At 31.9% G+C, this 22091-nt stretch overlaps 1 protein-coding gene across 1 annotated transcript; it reads left to right on the top strand.

Moving 5' to 3' along the window:
• The first annotated feature begins 6517 nt into the window (after window positions 1-6517).
• LOC114371081 (PH, RCC1 and FYVE domains-containing protein 1-like) lies at window positions 6518-14942 on the top strand. The gene is made up of 9 exons (XM_028328480.1): window positions 6518-7036; window positions 8064-8150; window positions 9296-9385; window positions 9527-9613; window positions 9718-9837; window positions 10382-12484; window positions 12870-13016; window positions 13499-14031; window positions 14345-14942. The coding sequence occupies exons 1-9, from the start codon at window positions 6989-6991 to the stop codon at window positions 14490-14492; spliced, it is 3363 nt and encodes a 1120-aa protein (XP_028184281.1). The 5' UTR covers window positions 6518-6988; the 3' UTR covers window positions 14493-14942.
• Window positions 14943-22091: the final 7149 nt, after the last annotated feature.

The following is a 22091-nucleotide window of genomic DNA, read 5'->3' as shown; positions in this document are numbered from 1 at the left end:
AATAAAATTATAGTATTTTCATAATAACTGAAATTAATCATTGTCACGTAAGATTAGACTATCATTTAATGATTTTAATTGTTTTAAAAGAAGTCGATTCACGTTCAAATTAATTGGGATTTTTTTAGGTGAATTGCTACTCTATTAATAGTGGAGCACAACAAAAGATGTGATGACTCCTATAAGACTCTGACACTCAAATTAAGTAGGGTTTTTTGATAGAATAATATGAAATGGTAAAGCAAGATATTTGCATAAGACAGATATTGAGTTTTAGTATTTATAGATGGGTGTGCTTGACCTTCAAGCATGTGGCAATTATCAACTTTGGTGAGTTGGTAGTTATCAACACGAAATGTTGAAAATCATACATTGATTTTTGTTTCGATCAATATCGATAGATAGGAGTGATTTTATATTCTTCTAAGAGTACTTTGTGTGATAAAGCACAATTGACGTGATGGGGTGGAATGCATGGGAAATTTTAAGGGGTCATTACTTCTTAAGTGTAAGCATATTATTTTCTTAATGCACATTCATGCATGGTTCTATAAGTGGTTTGAGGTCGAGACATAGGGTGCTAACCTTAGAAAGGTTATGTCTTGGTGTCTCTAACAAGCCCAAAGGTTTTCTTTTGAGATGGTGTGATGGCCATCTTGACCTAGGTGAATGTCAAATCACATAGTCTTTATTGTTTTTGCGATTAAGTCCATTAGATTGGTCCTCCCCAAAGGTTTCATTATTTTAAGCAGGTATAAATAACATTGAAAGTTGAATTCTGCATTCCCTAAGGTATAAAGAAAATAAGAGGAAAAAGTAAAAGGTTGTTTGGTTTGAGAAAATAACTTCTATTATATTTTTAATTACAAAAGTAGCACTTAACTCAGAAAAAATTATAAAAGTAGCACTTTTTATTTTATTTTATATTAACAAATGATTATATATAAAATGGTAAAAATAATAAAAACTTATTTTCATTGTTTTTCTAGGCAAAGATTTAAAATCAGAAAATAAAAAATAGAAAATAAATATTATTGTAATTAAAATTAAAAATAATTATTTTTAAAACCAAAATATATAGTTCTTAATTTTTATTTTTTATTTTTAAAAAACAATAGACTGTTTTTTATCATGTATTAAATCAGTAATGGAGATACACGGTTTAAATTATAGAAAATATAATATTTTAAAATTAGAGAATGAAAAGTAGAATGGATAATCAACCAAACAACTAAGAATATGTTTAAGAAAATTAGTTGGAAAATAAAAAAAATTATCTTATTAAACTATAAGTGTTTCATAAAATTATATAATGAATTAGTAGCAGAAAAATATAAAATAACATAAAAAATAGAAATAATAAAATTTCACCTTAAATTGAAAAGATTAAAGATGGAATCTAATAAATATTTAAAGACAAAAATAAATAAATAAAAAGCTAATATTAAAAAAAAACAAACAAACAAAATTTTCAACTACTTAAAAAAAATTAACTAAAAGATGTTGTGAAACACACTTTAATAACTCTAATATGTGAACACAATGTATATATAGCCGTTTGGCAAGAGGGGAATTCTTGCATGGATTTGATCTATATTTGTTTTTAGGTCAACAATTTATATCTACTAGGTGAAACGGGAACCAATAATTTTAATGGAGACCTATGGTACAAAACATATTTATATAAACCTCGAATCACAAGGTAGATATAAATTGAGCCTATACTATTATTTCTTTTCCGTGGCTAATTCTCCACAACCAACAATCATGGGAACATCGTCCAGACATATGGTTGCTCACCTAACAAATCACAAAATTTGGTCATGTCTTGCTTCAGAAAAAGCAAAGAAAGATGCATTGAAATTTGCTTATTTACGGATTAAGGAAAATAGAAATAAAAATTTAATTAATCCTTTGTACAATCACTCTAACTACTATATAATTTCAAAACCAAAAGTTACTTAATTACTTATAAAAAATTAAAATTAAAACCAAGACTATTTTTTGGATTAAATCCTCTAATCTTTCTTAGTTTGCGTTTGATGAACACCCTTGTAATATAAAATTGAAACTAGACCTTTCAAGATCTTATATTTTGAGTAGTTTGGATTTGTTCACTCAATCAATAACTGAAGAGACTGCTTCTTAATTATGATCTCTGCTTGATTTTGAGATAGACCATTGTCATGACCATACCCAAAAAGCATGGAACATTGTTGGCCATTGCAATGACCATTGATGATCTCCTATTGTCGTTTGTATAGTAGCTAGATCTAAAAGGTTTTGCCGAAGTAACATCCTTTCCAACAGTTATCATTTACTATTAGTGTTTGTTATTAGTTTGTAAATATAATACTTTTTATTTTTATTTTTAGTTTTATAGGTTAAACCATAATCAAACCCTAAAGGAACCCTCCTCAAACCCTTAATCATTCCGTACTCAAACCTTAATAAAACCCAAAAAAATTCAAATAAAATTTTTCAACATCACAAAATAAGGATTACTACAATGCCATAATAGGAGATAAAGGAATCACTAAAAAACAAAAAACCAAAAAAAATCATGGTACCTATTATAGTTCAAAAATGATTACTCTCTTGAATGTGACAACATGTACACTTAAAGGAGACTTTCTAATTTTATTTCAACTTAGTAGATATCAAAGTTAACCTCGATAATACTCACAATCAGCCATTACATAAAGTCATTATCACTATTGAAGAGATGAACTCACATTTTCGAAGAGGGGATGTTTTCCAAATCCCAGTCAAGTTTTTTTTTAAATATATTAGTTAATAAAATATAATAATTTGATTTTTTTAAAAATAAATAATAAATAATGACATGACTTTAATTTGATTACGTGTTAAATGATTAGACTTGATAATTTCACATTCCGTCTATCATGTCATCACTTAACAGAATGAGATTAACGATAAATACTATATTGAAACATAAAAATCTAGATAAATAATTGACTAAAAGTGAATTTGAGATATTAATATGAAAAAAGATTTATTTTTCAGGTATAAAAGATATATTTAAACCTTTCTTTTTTCTAAAAAGATAAAAGTAGCTTAAATCAAATTAGAGGAATCAAGGACAACATCAAGTCTTCTTATATTTGTATTTTTTTTTGTCCAATGTATATACCATTGAAAAATTAGATACCAATTCTTTAATTGGTATGGTAATATGGTATGGTATGATTAACATTATCTTATATATATATATATATATTTATTTATTGAGAAAAATCATTGAATATCAAAATTTCGATAGATTAATTTTTAACTTTCAATCAAGAAATGCCGGAGGTTTAAAAAAATATTAATTCTTCAAGATAGATTAGGCTTTAAATTTGATGAAATTAGCCCTAAATCTGTAAATTATAATAGAAACTTCTTTTAATACAATAAATATTGTCAAATTGGAGTCCTAAAAATAAATATTTATCAAAACATGATCGGAAAAGGTTTATCATATTTAGTATTTCTATCCAACTTAAGTTCAATAGAATGAGTCAATTTTTTTTTGACATAATACAACTTTAATAATATTTTATAGATGTCATATTTTTTCTTAACATTGTCATGTGATCCTGTCTCTTGTGAGTTGTGAGATAGGATAATTCACACAGGTGCTAAAATTAATAAAATAAGATTTTAAAAAAATATGTAAACATTAAATTGTATTAATTCATTTTTTTATATTTAAAAAACATGAATAGATGAAGTTTAAAAATTTATATAATTTAGAATTAATATTTTTCATAATATATACTATATATATAATCAATAATAATAGTTATGTGGTACCCATTTCCCTCCTCAAGGTTATCAACGGAGGATATGGGTGACTATACATCATTTATTTGTTTAAGAAAAGAAAAAAATGTTTTAGTTTTATGTCCATATCAAAGTTATAAATATTATTTCTCTTTTAAAATCACAAGTATAATAATCAATTTTTTTTGAAAGAATAATAATTTTTTAAAAGGTTGTAAATACTTACAAACCGTTACCATCTTATATTTAATATGATCGAACATGTCGTCTATCCTTAAATGGACATTTTATTTTGAGTGCTGTCATTAATATTCATTACCGTATTTATTATTTAGTTAAATTTTATGATACTCTCATATAGAAAAATGGTTCCAAGTTAGTTAATGTGATTAGTATAATCGAGATTTTATTTAATAACAAAAAGAAGTATCAAATAGTATGTTTTTATTAATATTTCAATTCTCTTATAAATCATATTCATTAGTGTTACATCATGTATTTATTTTTAAATTAATTTAATTATCTTTTTTAGAGTATTTTAATTAATTTAATTATCTTTTAAGCACATTACTTTTAAAATAAATCTCATTTTTAAACAATACATCAAGAATAAGAAATGTTAAATTAGTACTCATATTTTTGTTTGAAAAAAAAAGGAAAAAGTTGGTAAAGCAATTGAAGCAAGCTAAAGGGTTGCTTTGAAAAAAAATAAAAGAAAAATGTCGGGATTGGTTTGGTATGTGTTTCTTAGAGTAAGTTCTTTATAAGTTGATCTAAACAAAATATTCTTTATAAGGTGACATAATATAGAAGAGATGGATAAATTTTCATCACCAAAGCCACAGAAGTTATTGAGATAATTACTGAGTTCACTCCAAACTAAGCAACAGAATGTTCTAAATTTTTTGTTATCGAATACAAAATGTTCTAATTGTTAATGAGTGAAGTGTCTTGCAAATTAATTTGCAAAGCTTAGATTGAAGTCTGAAGATGAATCTCATCGTAAAATAACATGATTAAAATTTTGATCTTTAATCAAGCTGAATGACGTGGTATGGCGTATGGTATTGTAGCCAATTTCATTTGATGAAATAAGAGTTTTAGTTTATGTACAAACAAAAATAAACTATGCATTCATGTAAATTTAATGCAAGTTCCACCAAAGCTATATAGTTGATTGCTTTTGCGTAAATCTATATATTTGGACGTGATTTTAAACGTGTGTCCAAACACACACTTTATTGTTGTTGAAGATGCTAAGGACTACATGGAATGACTTTGCTTTGGTTATTAAATGGGCAAATCTTATTCATAACCTACACTTGCCTTAGAATCTGCAATTGGTTTCACTCAAACACTATATTACATTCTCCTCGGTTACATCCTTCAATTTCCCCTCACATTGCAAACTCCCGCAAAAACCGTAGCGTCTTTTTCTTTCTTTTTTTTTTTCTCTTTCATTTTTATGTTTTTTTTTCTTCTTCTAAAAATAATACTGTTTGATTTTAAAAAAATAAAAAAGAGGAGAAATATTAGTTAGTAAAAAGGGAGGAAAACTAAAGTCACTAATTTTGAAAAAGAGACGAAAGTTGAAGGTAAAAAAAAAGTATTTATCCTGTTTTTCCTACAAAACTTCTAAATCAAATAAATAATTTTATTTCATTTTTGATTCCCTTCAGTTAAATAGAATGTAAAAGAATTTGACATGAATAATTTTTTTTGAAATGGATTTTTTTTTATTAGAGTAATGGATTATTGATATCTCATGTTTTCATCTCTATATATGTCTAATTCATATTATACATTAGACATGAATAAATTTCGTTGGAGATATAAAGTTAATTGGGTGATAAAAGAAGAGAAAAAATAAAAAGTTGTGATTCTTCACCAACAAAAAATTAATTATTAATAATTAATATTTATCGATAAAAAATTAATTTATATCTCTTTTTTTCATATGATATTATTTTTTGATTGATGTGACGTTATATTACTTATATCCTAATCATTAATAAAATTATTAATTTAAAAACAAAACAATACAAACATCTTAAAAAAATATATAAAAGATAGCTCAAGATGAATAAATAAAAAATGTTTTTTATAGCAAAAATAAAAGATAGCTCAAAATGAATAAATAATAAAAAATGTTACTAGCATACTTTTAAGACAAAATTTCTAACACATCTAACTAATTGAACTTCATGATAGTCTTTTTAGTTTGAAAATACAAGTACTAAAAGTTAGATCCAACATCGTATCCAGTAAAAATTTCATAAATTTCATCTAATTATACAGTGCATTTTTGTATGAAAAGTAGTACTAATAGTTTCCTCTTTTAGAGAAAAACCGAAACACAACTGAAGGACCTTTTTGCCATTCTCTTATTCATTACAACCTTAACCGAACATTAATGTTTAATAACCCGCCTTGTTCCCTATCAAATTACCAAACCATCCTTCTCATGATCTCATCTACGTGCCTCTTTCCCAAACATAAAAAACAAAGAATAAAATAAATAATTAAACTTTTATAATTAATTAATTAACAATACAGTAACAGTTTTTAATCATTTTTTTAAAAAAAAATAGGAGTCATGCTTTGGAAATGTCCTCTCATTTCTTTTCAGGAGAGTTTCTGATTTTCCTCATTATTTAATTTAATATTCCCACATAATAAAACTTTTTATTTTCAATTTCAAGTTTTCTTTTTTTTTCTTCTTCATTCTTTCTTCTTTTGACTAGTTGTACTTTTACAGGCTCCGGTACTCTCTCTCTCTAAACTCTTTCTCTCTCCTCTGTCCCCCTCCATCCCCCGCTTCGGCGTCGTCGCCGGAACCCACATTCTTCGCCGGAAATTCTCCTCCGGCGCCGAGAAACACCCTCTTCTCACTCTCCAACCGAACCGGGTCTCTATCGAACCGTTTTTTTTTGTTTCCTCGCCCGGTCCAAGTCGCTGCATGAGTTGAAAAGCTTACGTCTTTGACTTGGAATTGCGAATGGGGCTAGTGGGGTTTCGGGTTCTGTGAAGAGGAACAGATCCGAAAGTATTTTTTTTTGGCATTTTGAGTGGGAATAAGAAGTGGGTTTTGTGTTTTCTGAGAGAGAAAAAAACACGTTGAGGTTGAGGTTTATGATGTACGGAACTGTGTGCAGCGATCGCAGAGGGTGGTGGCGTTTTGGTGAATCTCTCACATGGAATGGCAGATCTTGTTAGCTACAGGAATGCCGACCGTGACATCGACCAAGTCAGTTACTTGTTTAATCTCAAAGTTTTGTTTTTTGACTTCAATTTTGATGCTCGCTTTAAATTTTTTGGTTGAATTTTGGAACTTTTTTTTTTGTTGTTGAAGGTTTATTTTTCTCCTTTTTGGAATGTTATGATTGTGATCAGGTGCTTGTGAGTGCGTGATAGAGTGATTATGTGTGTGTGTGCGTTTTTCTTTGTTGGAAAGTTATTGGGAAATTTGAGGGATGTGAGGGTATATGAGTGAAGACATGGTGAGTGAATTTATGTATGGAGGCTATTTTGTTATGGGGGTGATGAATTAGGATGAGATTTTAATTAGTAATTTCATCTTCTTGTTGTGAATTGGGGTTTGTGATCCTTTTGAAGAGGTTAAATGGGGTTTGTTTGGTTGATTAGTGAGTTGTTGCTTTATCAACTGCCTTGGAATGGGGTGTTTTGAGGGGGGGAAATAGGGCAGGCTTGTCTGTGTTTGAATGGAATGGACTGATGGGACGCGAGGTATTGTGGCTGACTTAGTTTAAATTGCTAGCACTACTAGGAGGTAAGTGCTAATAGGATAGAATTTTCAATGGTAAGATTTCTATTCAGCACCTTGTGAAAATATCTTGGATTGTTTGGTACAGAATATCAAATTGCATCTATGTTGCAATATTGGCTGAAGTAACCAGATGGAAGATGGCTAAATTGGCGTTTGTCTAGTGAAATTTAGCATGTGATTAATGTTGATTGCTTGGACAATAATGATTGTGTTCCCGAAATCATCTGTGTGGCCTGTACAATATTTTTAAACCATCAATCTGGGTCAAAATATTAATAGGGAAGCGAGAGATGCTTCTCTAAGAAACTGAATGTTGTAAAACATTTCTGGATTTTGTATGAAAATTTTGCTATATATTGTACTACATGATGGCTTAGATCGCTGCCATTTCTTATTTCTCCACTCCTTCAGTTATCATCTCATGTAAATAATTGTTTGTCTGTATAATCTTTCTTGGGGTTTACCATGTTACTTTTTCATTCTGCAGGCATTGATTGCTTTGAAAAAGGGTGCTCAACTACTTAAATATGGTCGTAAGGGAAAACCTAAGTTTTGTCCGTTTAGACTTTCCAATGTAAGTTAAATGAAATCCTTTTCAGGAAAGTGTTGGTGGATTTTCTATATTTCTTCCTTCATTAACTTTCTTGTTGGACTCTGCTCAACTGTATATTTGCTCAATTCAAATTACTCTATGAAACATATGTGCTTTGGCATCGTAGCTGATGTTTTATGAAAAATATTGTATCAACAGACTGTTAATTTGTACTGTTAATACTTATATCACCTGTTATTACATGGTTGAGCTATTTTATGTGTCTTGCTTAGTAGAACTTTACTATTTGAAATTTTTGTTCGCGATAACGTCCATTGATGCATGTAGTTTTCCCCACATAATGGTTAAGCTATTGTTGTACTAATGATATTGAATGCAATTGAAGCTAGATCTGTGTTAGTTGGCCTTTACAAGGAACTATGCATTCTTCTACAGGATTAAAGTTTGTCAGACTGTGGTGCTTTGTGTTTCCATGTCCTAAATTATGTCATCTGGGAGTGACTATTAAGTTGTAATTTCCTACTAACTAATGTATTTTTTGGGTACTAGCCTTGTTTGCTGCATCATAATAGAGTGGATTCAACTTGATGCATTTTAGTTTTACTAGTATGCCATATAAAAGGAAAGGATTCGCTTCTTAGCTAAAATCAATACTTTCCTGAATCCTGGGTTAGTATGTGGATTTCTTTGGTTCTTCAGTCATCACTGCTTCTCAGGGGAAGGTTGCATGCGAGTCATTGTTTATTATTACTAATTACTATTCCACAAATTGGTAATTTAGCACATACTTTTTGGTTTCTTAAGTATTGGGTTCAAGAGCTTACGGGGTACAAGGCAGCTTTTTGTTTTTTGATGCCACATTCTGGGTTTGGTATAATTGGTTGAGGTAATCAGTGTTAACTGCACATGAGTAAAGCTTCAAATCTTTTTGTTTGATGCTAATCAATAGTCATTTTGTCGCTTTAATGTTGGGTACTTATGTTTCTTAGTTTGATCTATGCTTTTACAGTCTTATTCATGATTGTTAATAGGAATGCTTATTTTCTGTTGCTTCCTTGGTTATAGACTATACACTTAACAGTCATGTATATCATAGCCTTGGACTTTGACACTTGTTAGATTGAGTTATTTCTAATTGTACTCATTAGAATATTTGAAAACCACAGGATGAATTGTCTTTAATCTGGATATCCAGTAGTGGAGAAAGAAATCTGAAGCTATCTTCTGTCTCAAGAATTATTCCTGGACAAAGAACTGTGAGATTTCTACTCTACTGTTTTATATCATTCTAATGCCTTAGCATTCCTTGTGATTAGCTAAATGATTCTAGAAATAAAAACTGATATATAAACTGTTCCTTCTCTTCTATATGATTAATTTGCCTTGTCTTCTGTCAGGCTGTTTTCCAACGATATCTGTGTCCTGAGAAGGACTATCTATCTTTTTCACTTATTTATAACAACGGGAAGCGATCCCTTGATTTGGTTGGTGATGAATTCTGAAATTCCCTGTATAACTACTACATCATTATTTTGTTTCTATTTTCTGCAGTTTTCATTATTATATAATGATTTGTGTTATGTTTCAGATTTGCAAGGATAAAGTTGAGGCAGAAGTGTGGATTGCTGGTCTCAAGGCACTGATATCTTCCGGTCAAGGTGGGCGTTCCAAAATTGATGGATGGAGTGATGGAGGCCTATATCTTGATGTAAAAACACCTACTTTTTGTCTTTGTAGTTATCATTTTACTTGTGCTATGCTTCTTGTATCATGATGTATAGAGATTAGAGACTGAGAAAGATGATAGATCTTACTCTTGAGCCGGTAGGGGTGTTTTTTTTATCATTTTCATTAAAATAAATGTTTTGGATGAATCGTGATAGGGAGAACTCATTGGTTTTTTGCTTCATAAGAAGAGTAATAATTCTTTCCTCTGAGGAGGAAAGCTAATCTTTATTTTATGGATTAGCCCTTATCCTGGAAGTATTTATTCTGCAGTTTTTTAAAACAAAGTGCCACTCACTCATGCTCTTTGGACACAATTTAGGATTAGTTGATTGTGGTATTTGCCAACTTTAATTTTACTATGGTGATGTTATTTATTTGGATTTGGAAATTATGGACTGAAATATAATAAGTTTTCCAATATTTCTCTATTTCTCCTCATGCTTTGCTATTACGCTGCATAATAGTTTCAATGATAAAATACATGGACAATTGCATGTAATGCTTTCTGGCTCAATCACTTTCAGGACAGTAGAGACTTGACATCAAATAGTCCTAGTGAAAGTTCAGCTAGTGTTTCACGTGACATCAGTTCTCCTGACGTTTCTGTTAGTCTGGCAAATACTTCTCCACAATCCTTTTACTTTGAGAGTACCTTAAATATTGAAAGGTCACATGCACCATCAAACCCATCAAATATGCAAGTGAAAGGATCTAGTTCAGATGTTTTTCGTGTTAGTGTCTCAAGTGCCCCCAGCACATCCAGTCATGGGTCTGCACCCGATGATTATGATGCTCTTGGGGATGTATACATATGGGGGGAGGTTATCTGTGAGAATGTTGTGAAAGTTGGTGCTGAGAAAAGTGCTAGTTATTTTAGCCCAAGGACAGATATTCTCCTCCCCAGGCCACTGGAGTCCAATGTGGTTTTAGATGTGCTTCAAATAGCATGTGGTGTTAAACATGCTGCTCTTGTCACAAGGCAAGGTGAACTTTTTACATGGGGTGAAGAGTCTGGAGGACGCCTTGGCCATGGTGTTGGGAAGAATGTGATTCAACCTCGTCTAGTTGAAGCAATGGCTTCCACAACTGTTGATTTTGTTGCCTGTGGGGAGTTCCATACCTGTGCTGTTACAATGGCTGGGGAACTATATACATGGGGTGATGGTACTCATAATGCCGGGCTTCTTGGTCATGGCACTGATGTTAGTCATTGGATACCGAAGAGAATTGCAGGTCCACTAGAGGGGCTTCAAGTTGCTTTAGTCACTTGTGGTCCGTGGCACACAGCCTTGATAACTTCAACTGGGCAGCTCTTCACATTTGGTGATGGAACATTTGGTGTCCTAGGCCATGGAGATAGGGAAAATGTTTCATATCCTAGAGAAGTAGAATCCTTATCTGGGTTGAGGACAATAGCTGTTGCTTGTGGAGTTTGGCATACTGCAGCTGTTGTAGAGGTTATTGTGACACAATCAAGTGCTAGTGTATCATCAGATAAATTGTTTACATGGGGCGATGGAGATAAAAATCGCCTTGGACACGGAGACAAGGATGCCCGGCTTGAACCAACTTGTGTATCTTTACTTATTGATTCCAATTTTCATAGAATTGCTTGCGGGCACAGTTTGACAGTAGGCCTGACAACATCCGGAGAAGTTTTTACAATGGGAAGCTCTGTTTATGGTCAGCTTGGGAATCCCCAGTCCGATGGAAAGGTGCCATGTTTGGTTAAAGACAAGCTTGCAGGAGAATCCGTTGAAGAAATTGCATGTGGGGCTTATCATGTTGCTGTTTTAACTTCCAAAAATGAAGTTTACACTTGGGGGAAGGGTGCAAATGGGAGATTGGGTCATGGAGATGTTGAAGATCGAAAAACACCGACTTTAGTTGAAGCCTTGAAAGATAGACATGTGAAATATATCGCATGTGGTTCGAACTACTCTGCCGCCATATGCCTTCATAAGTGGGTATCCGGTGCTGAGCAGTCTCAGTGCTCTGCTTGTAGACAGGCATTTGGGTTCACTAGAAAGAGACACAACTGTTATAATTGTGGACTCGTGCACTGTCATTCATGTAGTTCTAGGAAAGCATTAAGAGCTTCCCTTGCTCCTAATCCTGGGAAGCCCTATCGTGTTTGTGATTCTTGTTTCGTAAAATTAATCAAGGTTGCAGAATCGGGCAATAATAATCGGAGGAATGCTATGCCTCGTTTGTCAGGTGAAAACAAGGACAGATTAGAGAAGTCTGAGCTAAGATTGACCAAGACAGCAGTCCCTTCTAATATGGATTTGATAAAGCAGCTTGATAGTAAGGCAGCAGCCAAACAGGGGAAGAAGGCTGATACATTCTCTCTGGTTCGCACCTCACAACCACAATCTTTGCTACAGCTCAAAGATGTTGTCTTGTCTACTGCTATTGATTTGAAGCGAACAGCTCCAAGACCTGTTCTGACACCATCTGGAGTGAGTTCCAGGTCTGTATCCCCTTTCTCTAGAAGACCAAGCCCGCCTCGTTCAGCTACACCTATTCCAACAACATCGGGACTTTCCTTCTCTAAAAGTATTACTGATAGTTTGAAGAAAACAAACGAACTTTTGAATCAGGAAGTGTTGAAGTTACGCGGTCAGGTATATTATTCTTCCCCCATTTCTCACATGTCAATGAAGTAGCAGAAGTTAGCTGCATTGATAGCATATCTTTCCTCCTTTTTAAATTTCTTCCCTGCTAGAGGTTTGAGTCTGGCAAATAAACTATGTCAATCAATTAGCTGAAGTTAGCTGCATTGATAGCATAGCTTTCCTCCTTTTAAAATTTCTTTCCTTCTAGAGGTTTGAGTCTGGCAAATAAACTATGTCAATCAAGTAGCTGAAGTTAGCTGCATTGATAGCATAGCTTTCCTCCTTTTTAAATTTCTTCCCTGCTAGAGGTTTGAGTCTGGCAAATAAACTATGTAAAACTCAGGCATTATAATTTGATGTCTTTATGATGCTTATATATGTCTTTACTTGTTAGGTTGAGACCCTGAGACAGAGATGTGAACTGCAAGAATTGGAGCTTCAAAGGTCAACAAAAAAGACTCAGGAAGCTATGGCACTGGCTGCCGAGGAATCTGCCAAATCTAAGGCTGCAAAGGAAGTTATAAAGTCACTTACAGCACAGGTTGAATGTTTGGTGAATTTACTCGGAGTCTGATGATTTTTGAAAGTTTATTTTCATGTGCCTTTGTTGATTTATGTTTGTAGGCTGTAGCTTTATGGAATAGTGTTTTTTCTTTCTTTCTTATTTTCATTGAATAAAATGAATACCTAGATTAAACCATCCATCATAATGGAATCTGCTACGTAAATTCAAGTTGTAAGTTGTAACAAGATATCTAGATTCTAGAATTGAGGAGTGTCTTTTTCTCCCTTCTCTTTCTACTAATTGTTTCAGTTTTTGATTTTTGGTTTCTTTATTATATTATACATTACACTATTTCATTTGGTGGGAGGAGCGACTAGGGAGTAGCATACTCCCTCGGGTCTGAGTCAACTGAATACTGTTTACCCTTGTCTTCTTTAAAGTCCCTACATTTCCGTTCCTTCTTCCTTATAGTATTACTGTTCTATGCTAATGCTTATTGGCCTTCCACATTGTTTCAGCTCAAAGATCTGGCTGAGAGGCTTCCTCCCGGTGCTTATGATGCTGAAAACATCAGACCAGCTTACCTGCCAAATGGTCTGGAGCCAAATGGCATCCACTATCCAGAATTAAACGGTGAACGTCACACCAGGGCAGAGTCCATCAGTGGCTCTAGTTTGGCTTCCATAGGACTTGAATCATCCCTATTGAATAGAACCGAGGGCACTTTGCCTGGAAGCTATGGAGCTAATCTTTACCTGCAAAACCGGGGATCTGTAACCTCTAATGGGACAGATGATTACCCGAATGTTAAATTGCCAAATGGCAGCAGCATGATTCAGCCAAGCAGCAGTACTGTGTCAGATATGGTTGATGGTAGGGATTCTGGAGATTTCCAAGATGATGAGAGTGGTTTGAGATCAAGAAACACCATAGTGCCTGCTAATAGTAATCAAGTTGAGGCAGAATGGATTGAACAATATGAACCTGGTGTCTACATTACACTGGTCGCCTTGGGTGATGGAACAAGAGATCTGAAGCGAGTGCGATTCAGGTAATAAAAGGAATTTTCCTTTTTTTCCCGGTTATGATTATATGTTTCTACCATTATATATGAATGCCAACTGTAGATAGCCTCCATTAGTATAGCAGTGATAATTTTTAGTGTGGTGCTTGTTCTTAAATAATTCTATTTGTCATGCCAACTCTGCATGAGTGCATGTGGATATCTTTCACTAGGTCAATAATATTGGTTGGGCTGATTTCTGGCTCCTTAAACTCAATACATTATTATTGCCACTTTGAACTAAGAAGCTTAAATTAAATTATCTTGCATGTGTAATATGTTTGGTGGTGGGTGTGTGCAGCCGGCGAAGATTTGGAGAGCACCAAGCAGAGACTTGGTGGTCGGAGAACCGCGATAGGGTATACGAAAGGTACAATGTTCGAAGCACGGACAAGTCTTCCGGCCAAGCGGCACGTAGGACAGAGGGTGCTGGTTCACCTGTTTTATAATCTTAGGGAAGTAGATGGAGGGAAGTTCTCCATTAACACACTTTTTGTTGCAGTGAGCTTTGTAGGAAATCAACAAAATCAATATGAAGGAACCAGGCACCCTTTTTGAGTTTTATTGTCTATCCTTTTTCTCTCTCCAATCTTTTTGTTCCCTCACCCTTTTTTTCTTCTTCTTAAGTTAAATGTCTTCCATTTTATTTGGGCAGGTGCCCTTTACATATCTGTTGTATTGTAGTGTACATAAAATCATCCGTTGAGATAACCTTCCTATTTTCTTGGTTTTTTCCTACCCCGTTGCACCTTTTTTCTTACCTCAATATGTATACCTCGGGAATAAAATGTATGCGTGGTGATATTTGTTGTAAATTATTATTTAATTATTACTACAGGGAGTACAGTTTGTACTCGATGTTGCACAATTGGTTGAACAAAAAAAAGGTTTCCCAGTTATGCAAGCACTTGTAGCTATCATCAGTTCATCAAAAAAAGGTTTCCGATGGTAATGGAAGCTGCTTTGTTAGGGTATACAATCAATTTTATAAGTACATGCCAAAAGTTTAGTTGAATTAACTATGTCATCACTTCGAAACATTCTAGATGCCCAGAGCTAACTATGTTAAAATTTACTTATTTTTTAAAATATATTATAAATTTTAAAATCCTATGAATTTCGTAAACTCGATGTATTTCTAAAAAAACATTAATTTAAATATATTTTAATAATTATAAAATTCATTAAATATAGGTTTAATTTTCATGCATCATTTAATTTTATTAATACAGTATTTTTCATTATAAAATGAAAGCTTGGAAGAATCAATGGTGAGATTATAACACTGCAAATGATCATTTTTTTTTTTCTCAGTAGAGGGTATGCTCCCCTTTTAAGGTATAATTTAATGTAAAAAAAATTTATACCGTCAACATGTTCTAATTAAATTCATTAAATACTATCATTCCGTCAACTTTAACACTTAATATCAAGTAGCCAGTCTCTACCAATTAATTAAAGGCTCGCTACCTTTCAAATCCAACGCCTGCAACATGTAAGATTGGTTCATAGGTTTGTTTTGACTTTGAAAAAGTATTACTTCCCCTATTGTATCACATGTGAAATCTGAAATTGTGACTATTACACAGTTTTTTTTTTGTTTTTTTTATAATAAAAAACACACACACGTACTGACGTACACCCCGTTGATTTAGTTGTTTTCTAGATCAAGTGTTTCCATTTTCTTTCGGATTCGAATACAAACTAGTTGTGTACTCTTTATAAAAAGCATTAATGCAAGTCACCAAATAAAAAGGATTAATGCTAGAAAGATATATTAATGAGGTGTGAAATCCTCTTCGATAACAACTTTATAGCAGATATAATTTCTTAATGCATCGTTCATGGCGATATGAAATCTTCAGAGAACTATACTGTGTCTCTTCTGCTTGGAACATTGGCTTACTACCTACATCATACAAGAAACGTTACAATCGAGCCTTTCTTTAGTTTTTATTTTCAAGTGGGCTTGAACTAGCACTTTATACAACCATTTAATTAAGCAACAATGGCTTCATCAAGTTTACACATAATAGTAGAACCAGTCAAGTTAAGTGCACCTTGAACATTTAATTGATAATTGATAGAGAATAAAATGAGATAGATTGAGGTAGAAATGGTCCTGATTGGTTGGCAATGCACTTAGAATATACGTGAAAAAGAGCTACGACATATAGACATAAGCAACACAACAAAACTTTTCTACAAAGCTGCACATTTTCTCATTTAATATGATCATGCATTCTTTGTCATCTCTTGGCATACGATTCAGAAAGGAACTTTGTAATAGACAAGAGACACCTTTATGATGAATCAAGTCAACTGATTAGTTCAATTGCAGTCAGGAAAAATCTTGACCTAAAAAATATACGTAATACTCTAATATTTAATGAAGAAATGAAAAAATCAAGAAAAAAAATAGGGAAAGAAGACTATTAGGTGTCTTGGTTAGGTGTATGGTTGATTCGAATAACTCGCTGGTATAGATAGGGAATTCAATAAAGCTTCTCAAAATTAGGCTAGGCTATACATATAAACGTACGTAAAGTGACAATTAAATAATATAGGATAGGTATAGGGTATATAGGGCAAATATTTAAGTTAATTTTTAATTTTACCTGGGAGTTGAAAAATTTATTTGATTATACAATAAATAAGTTTTTATTGATAAATTTTAGCGTTTTTTTTAAATATTACTTAAAATAACTCTTTAAAACATTAACTTTTAATTTTTTATATTTTCTTTAATTTTTTTCTTTAATATATTTATTAAATCTTCAGATGATTCTTTTTAAATAAATCATAATTTTTTTTTATATTTTATATTTTTAATTATTTTAATAATTAATTTTATCAAACACTTATATTCTTTTTGTTCTTATGTATAAGACTCAATTACCTAGTTCGTCAAAATTAAAAAAAATGACTAGTTTAGTTGATTGATATAAATTTGTCTTAAATTTATAATTTTTTAAAAATTATTATTATCATTAATACTTCTCTCTTTTTTGGATGAAAAATACTTCTTTTAATAAAGAATATTTTTAGTCTAAAAATAATTAATATAAAATATTATAGATTGAATCTTATAAAAAAATATTATTTTAAATTTAAGTCTTATAAATAGAAATTGATAAAATAATTTGATAAGGTAATTTTTTACTTTTTCCAACTACTATCTTATAGCTTTTAATTAATTTTTTAAGATAATGTATCAAATATATCAATAAGTTACTAGTTATAAAATCCTTGTATTAATATCTTAAAAGGAAGGTAGTGTCATCTTACTTCGTATATAAATAAAGAACCTTAAAAGTCCTGTATTGGCACCGACAATGAAACTAGTTTTTACATGTTCACCAAATTAAATAGCCAAGTCACTCCTTTCAGTGGAAGTTACTACTTACCACCTTTGCTGAAATTTGAGAAGAAAAGCCTTCTTTGTTTAACCAAACCCACTGGAAATTTATCTCTGTCTATAAAGTTTAATATTGATTAACCACTTTTGACTTAAATACATTCAAACAATTGAAACATGAATCGTTTTATATTTTCTAATATTTTTTATGATAGTTCTCTTAATTATTCCAGAATTAATGTAATTATGATAAAACAAAAAAAGTCGACACAGTTTCTTTTTACGACAAAAGTTCAAAATTTGACTAGCCGTCCTTTGCATTTGCTCTTTGAAATTGACCATTATAATTAATGGGTTTCACATGGCTTCAAAGCTAGGTCTGAAATCACGAAAGATGATTTGACATGATTAGAAACAGCTTACCCACCCAAAAACAATTAGCATTTTGAGATGCTAATTTAATTTTCAATTGTCTTTTAACTTGAGAAAATGTGAACAAAACACAAGTCACTTTACTCTTGTGATTAATTTGAACGTGTCATCTATTTTGTTTTGTCCTATAAATATTTGCAATTACGATTTTTCAACTGTTGTAGACACGAACTTAATTATACATAATTACATTTAGTTGTGTAGAATTCCATCATTAAATTCATCATCGTAGAATTTTTCATCCTCCTAAAACCTTTGTGGCTTGTAGTACATAAGATTACGAAATTACTTTTAACATAAAAACTCTTTGTAACGCCATTTTCTATTCATCAACTCGAAAAAACTGAAAAAAAGAAGTTATTATTATAAATAAAATAAACTCTAAATTATCCTTGATTTGTTTTAGATTATCCTTAAATAACTAAACGAGCAAAATGACACAAATCACACGTAAAATGATGATTGATGAATGGCTAGGAAATCAAGTCCTCGTACGAACATTTATTAGTTAATAACTAAAATCAAATCAAAACGCAACAATGGACGATTCTCACGTCACTTCCCGAAAGTTTATGAGAATGTATGGTCACTCTTAGCTACAGTTACTACCCTTTATCAGTTTTTGCACGCATAGAAATTCCAGATTTCAGAGAAAGAACTTCCAAGTTTAGAAGAACACAAGCATGGTTTTTATAGCCACCACAAGAATCAATAATAATGCAACTTCTTTTCTAAATCTTAATCTAACATACATGTCAACAACATTCATTGAAAGTTCCACTTTTCTAAATATTAATCTAGCATACTTTGCCAGCTTGCATGTATTTACCAAACCAAAAGCTTACTTGAAAGAAACAGAAGCAGAAGAAGTAGATACACATCAACTTTGCAAGGTTTGTCATCAAGTAGATACACATCAACTTTCAGAGGTTTGTCACCTTTTTTCTCTTTGCTTTCAAGTACAACACCTTTTATCTTTAAGCCAAGTCACAAAACATTCCTTTCTTTGAACCCTCAGGGGTTCCATCACAAAGCTGTAGGAAAGCTAGCTAAAGCTTGTCCAGATATACATATATCCTTCACATATGTGAAGAAGCTAATAATAATAATAAATAATCTACATATACCCTTTAACAGCTCATTTTGAAACGGTTTGTCCCTTGAAAATGATCTTAAAAATAATAACCAGAAAAGAGGGAAGCAAAACAACAACAAAAAAACCAAAAAGGTGAAGACAAAATACAAATAATTAAGGCATCATATACATTACCCTTAGATTTTTTTTTGTCAAGAGATTCAAAGGTGGGGAAGGAATGAATATGAGATACATATTCAATCATATCCCTCTATGGTTCCCCATTTGAGCTTTGTAAACCAATGCCGTTGTGTTTCCTTGAAGGCCCTGAAGGAGGTATTGGCATTGCTTTTGGCAAGAAACCAAAGAAGCTTGGAGGAAAAGCCTCACCCTTGGGCTGCACTTTGAAAACTTGATGAGAGTGTCTAGCACCATAGCTATGGCCAACAAAATATATCAACCAAAGTATTAACACTAGAACCAAGTTGAGGTATCTTCTATCCATTAAGGGAGTTTAAAGAATTCACCTTCTTTTATGGCAAGAGAATCTCAGAAAGGAAAGAAAAAGAGTGAATGAGAGAGAGACAAAGGGTTAAGTCGTTGAAGGGGGAGATATGTTGAAACAGAAAAGGGAGGAAATGCTATAAGATGGTTTGAGTTTCACACATTCTTAATAAATGAAAGGAATTTAATCATGGGGTGTCTGTAGTGCCAAGAGTGGCTTGTTTGTGAAGTATATGTGAAAGAGAGGAAATGGTACTACCAATATTACAATGAAGAACGAACGAGGCCGGTGTGTGCGGAAACATGGGGGGAGTAAATGCTATGTCATGTGCTTTAAGATTTGGCTGTTGGAGGTGATATTTGTGTTAGGCTTTTGGTGGCTTGTAGCAATAAATGAGACAACATGAAGCAATAGTAGTACTTTTTTACTCAATTAAAAATTATAAGAGACTAGGAAAATTCCTTTATGAGACCTTGGAACGGGTCCTCGGGGGAGGGAAAGGTGTTCTTCAGTGTTCTGAGTCATACAATTTGTGATAGTATATAGAAACCAGCCAAAAGAGTATGGCCAAAATGACTTGAACAAATAATAAAAAGAAAGGAGAAACATTATATGTATTTTATTTATAAGGATATATAATACATAGGGAGCAAAATAGGGTGAGTGTTGTCTTGTTAGGTGAATCAGTGGGCCTTCATGGAAATTAATGGCCGACTATGGAACTGAAAGTCCGAAACTGTTGTGCTAAGTCTCACAGCAACATGTAAATATATGTCCCTCATCAATGACTTAGGGTCTAAAATCTATAGGTGTATTCAACGAGGTGATGTCATAACTTCCCTAAGTCATTTTATCGTAATTCAATTGTGAAAGAATTATATATATATATAACTAAATAATGGTAATTATTTCATTTTGTTTATATATTTACATTCTTAATTTATCCTTTAATCACTTTTAAAAATTATCCTTAATCACAAGTAATTGTTTTCTAACAACTTGTCAACATGATAGTTATTATTATTACATCTAACTTAAAAGAAAAAAAAACAATTTAAGCACAAGGCATGAAGTATTGTTTTTCAACTAGTCAAAATAAAGTAATTTATGTGTAAAAAAATGGTTGCCTTTAAGAAAAAAAGAAAAAGATTATCTAATTTGGTTACTGGTTTTCTCAAAGTGATATATACAAATAAGGTTACTTATCTTAAATGGAAACGCGCCTAGTGTCAGTGTACACATGTACAAGAGTACATTGATGAATGTGGCGAGTGCTGCATGAATAGGGTAGGCAAAAGTATTTTTGGGTTTAATTTCTTAGACCATAATAAAAGTTGGACAATGAAGTTAAGGGGCCCCATGGAATGCACAAAAATAAGAGAAGAGACGGATAAAGTTGGACCCACGTTCTGTGTGGAAACAGAGACAGAAATTAGGGACAGATTGATGAATTTTGTTGTAATCAGTGCTCGTAAAGAATGCTCTATGCTAGCTCATAGGAGAAAGAACAACTCAAACAAAGTTGGGCAAAAAGTTTAGACACTTATGTGGTCGGGGACAAGTTAGAGTGCCTGTAAAGACAGTATTAATCGTAACAAAGTTTTAAGAGAGTATGTATTAGATAATTATTGTTGCCAACAATACACATGTTCATAAGAGATTTTTATACACCCCAATTTTTTTAAACACGCCAACACATATATCTCTTTTTTATTTATGTTTTGAGTTCAAATCCAAAAGCACTATTAATTAAAATTATATATGAGATATTGTCTACTTAAATATTTGATAATACTATAATTTTATTCTTATAAAAAGTGTTTTGGTGAGTTGAGAAGAAAGAGAATATTTATAAATAATATTGATTTTAAATTTTGAGTGATGTGAGATTTTATGACTATTTCAATAATTTATATATATATTTTCTCACAGTAGATGTTGAATAGCATTTGGGTGTCTAAAAATAATATTTGTATTCATAATTTTCTTTTGGGTGGGGGAGGGGGTTTGCAAAGTAGCTTTACATATTATCTTACGCATCAAGTTTTATATTTTCCGTAATCCTCCTTTATTGTAAGATTTATATAATATGGTATAAGTTTATTTGCACATATAATTTAATTATTCTACCAAATACAAAAATAAATATTAAAAACTTATAAGACTACCATTTTTTTTTACACTTCCTTTTCTTGTTTGAGTTTTTAGTTTTGTTCTTTCCCTTTAGTTCCGAGGCAAACGAGGATTGAAAACTTTCTAAGCCCATTACTGAAGTAAAGAAAAGAACAAAACATTGGAACTATACTACATACTTTTTTGTATTGGGGGTACAAATTGGAACTACAGTTATACTCAATTGAATAATGATCCTATCTTGAATCTTCTACTGACCTAAGCCAGTGCTCCGGAATCAAAAGAAAGTACTGTAGTTACATTAATAATAATGGAGAATATATTCCATCCAAAAGAAGATAGAAAAATAAAAAAAAGGGTACTGGGAATTTTTCTTTCCCTGTTATTCATTTATATTTCTCTGGTAAAAAATGTCAGTTGTTTGTTTCTTCCCATAATTTTTTGGTGTTTTACATATGGCATAACTGCATATTCCTCAAAAAGTCTATAGTCTCCTCTCCTCGGCATGTCACTTTTCCAACACATTTCACAATAATTTGCACTAT

Source organism: Glycine soja, chromosome 10 (assembly GCF_004193775.1).
Source record: "Glycine soja cultivar W05 chromosome 10, ASM419377v2, whole genome shotgun sequence".
Classification (NCBI taxonomy): Eukaryota; Viridiplantae; Streptophyta; class Magnoliopsida; order Fabales; family Fabaceae; genus Glycine; species Glycine soja.
This window is presented reverse-complemented; position numbering and strand designations above follow the sequence as displayed.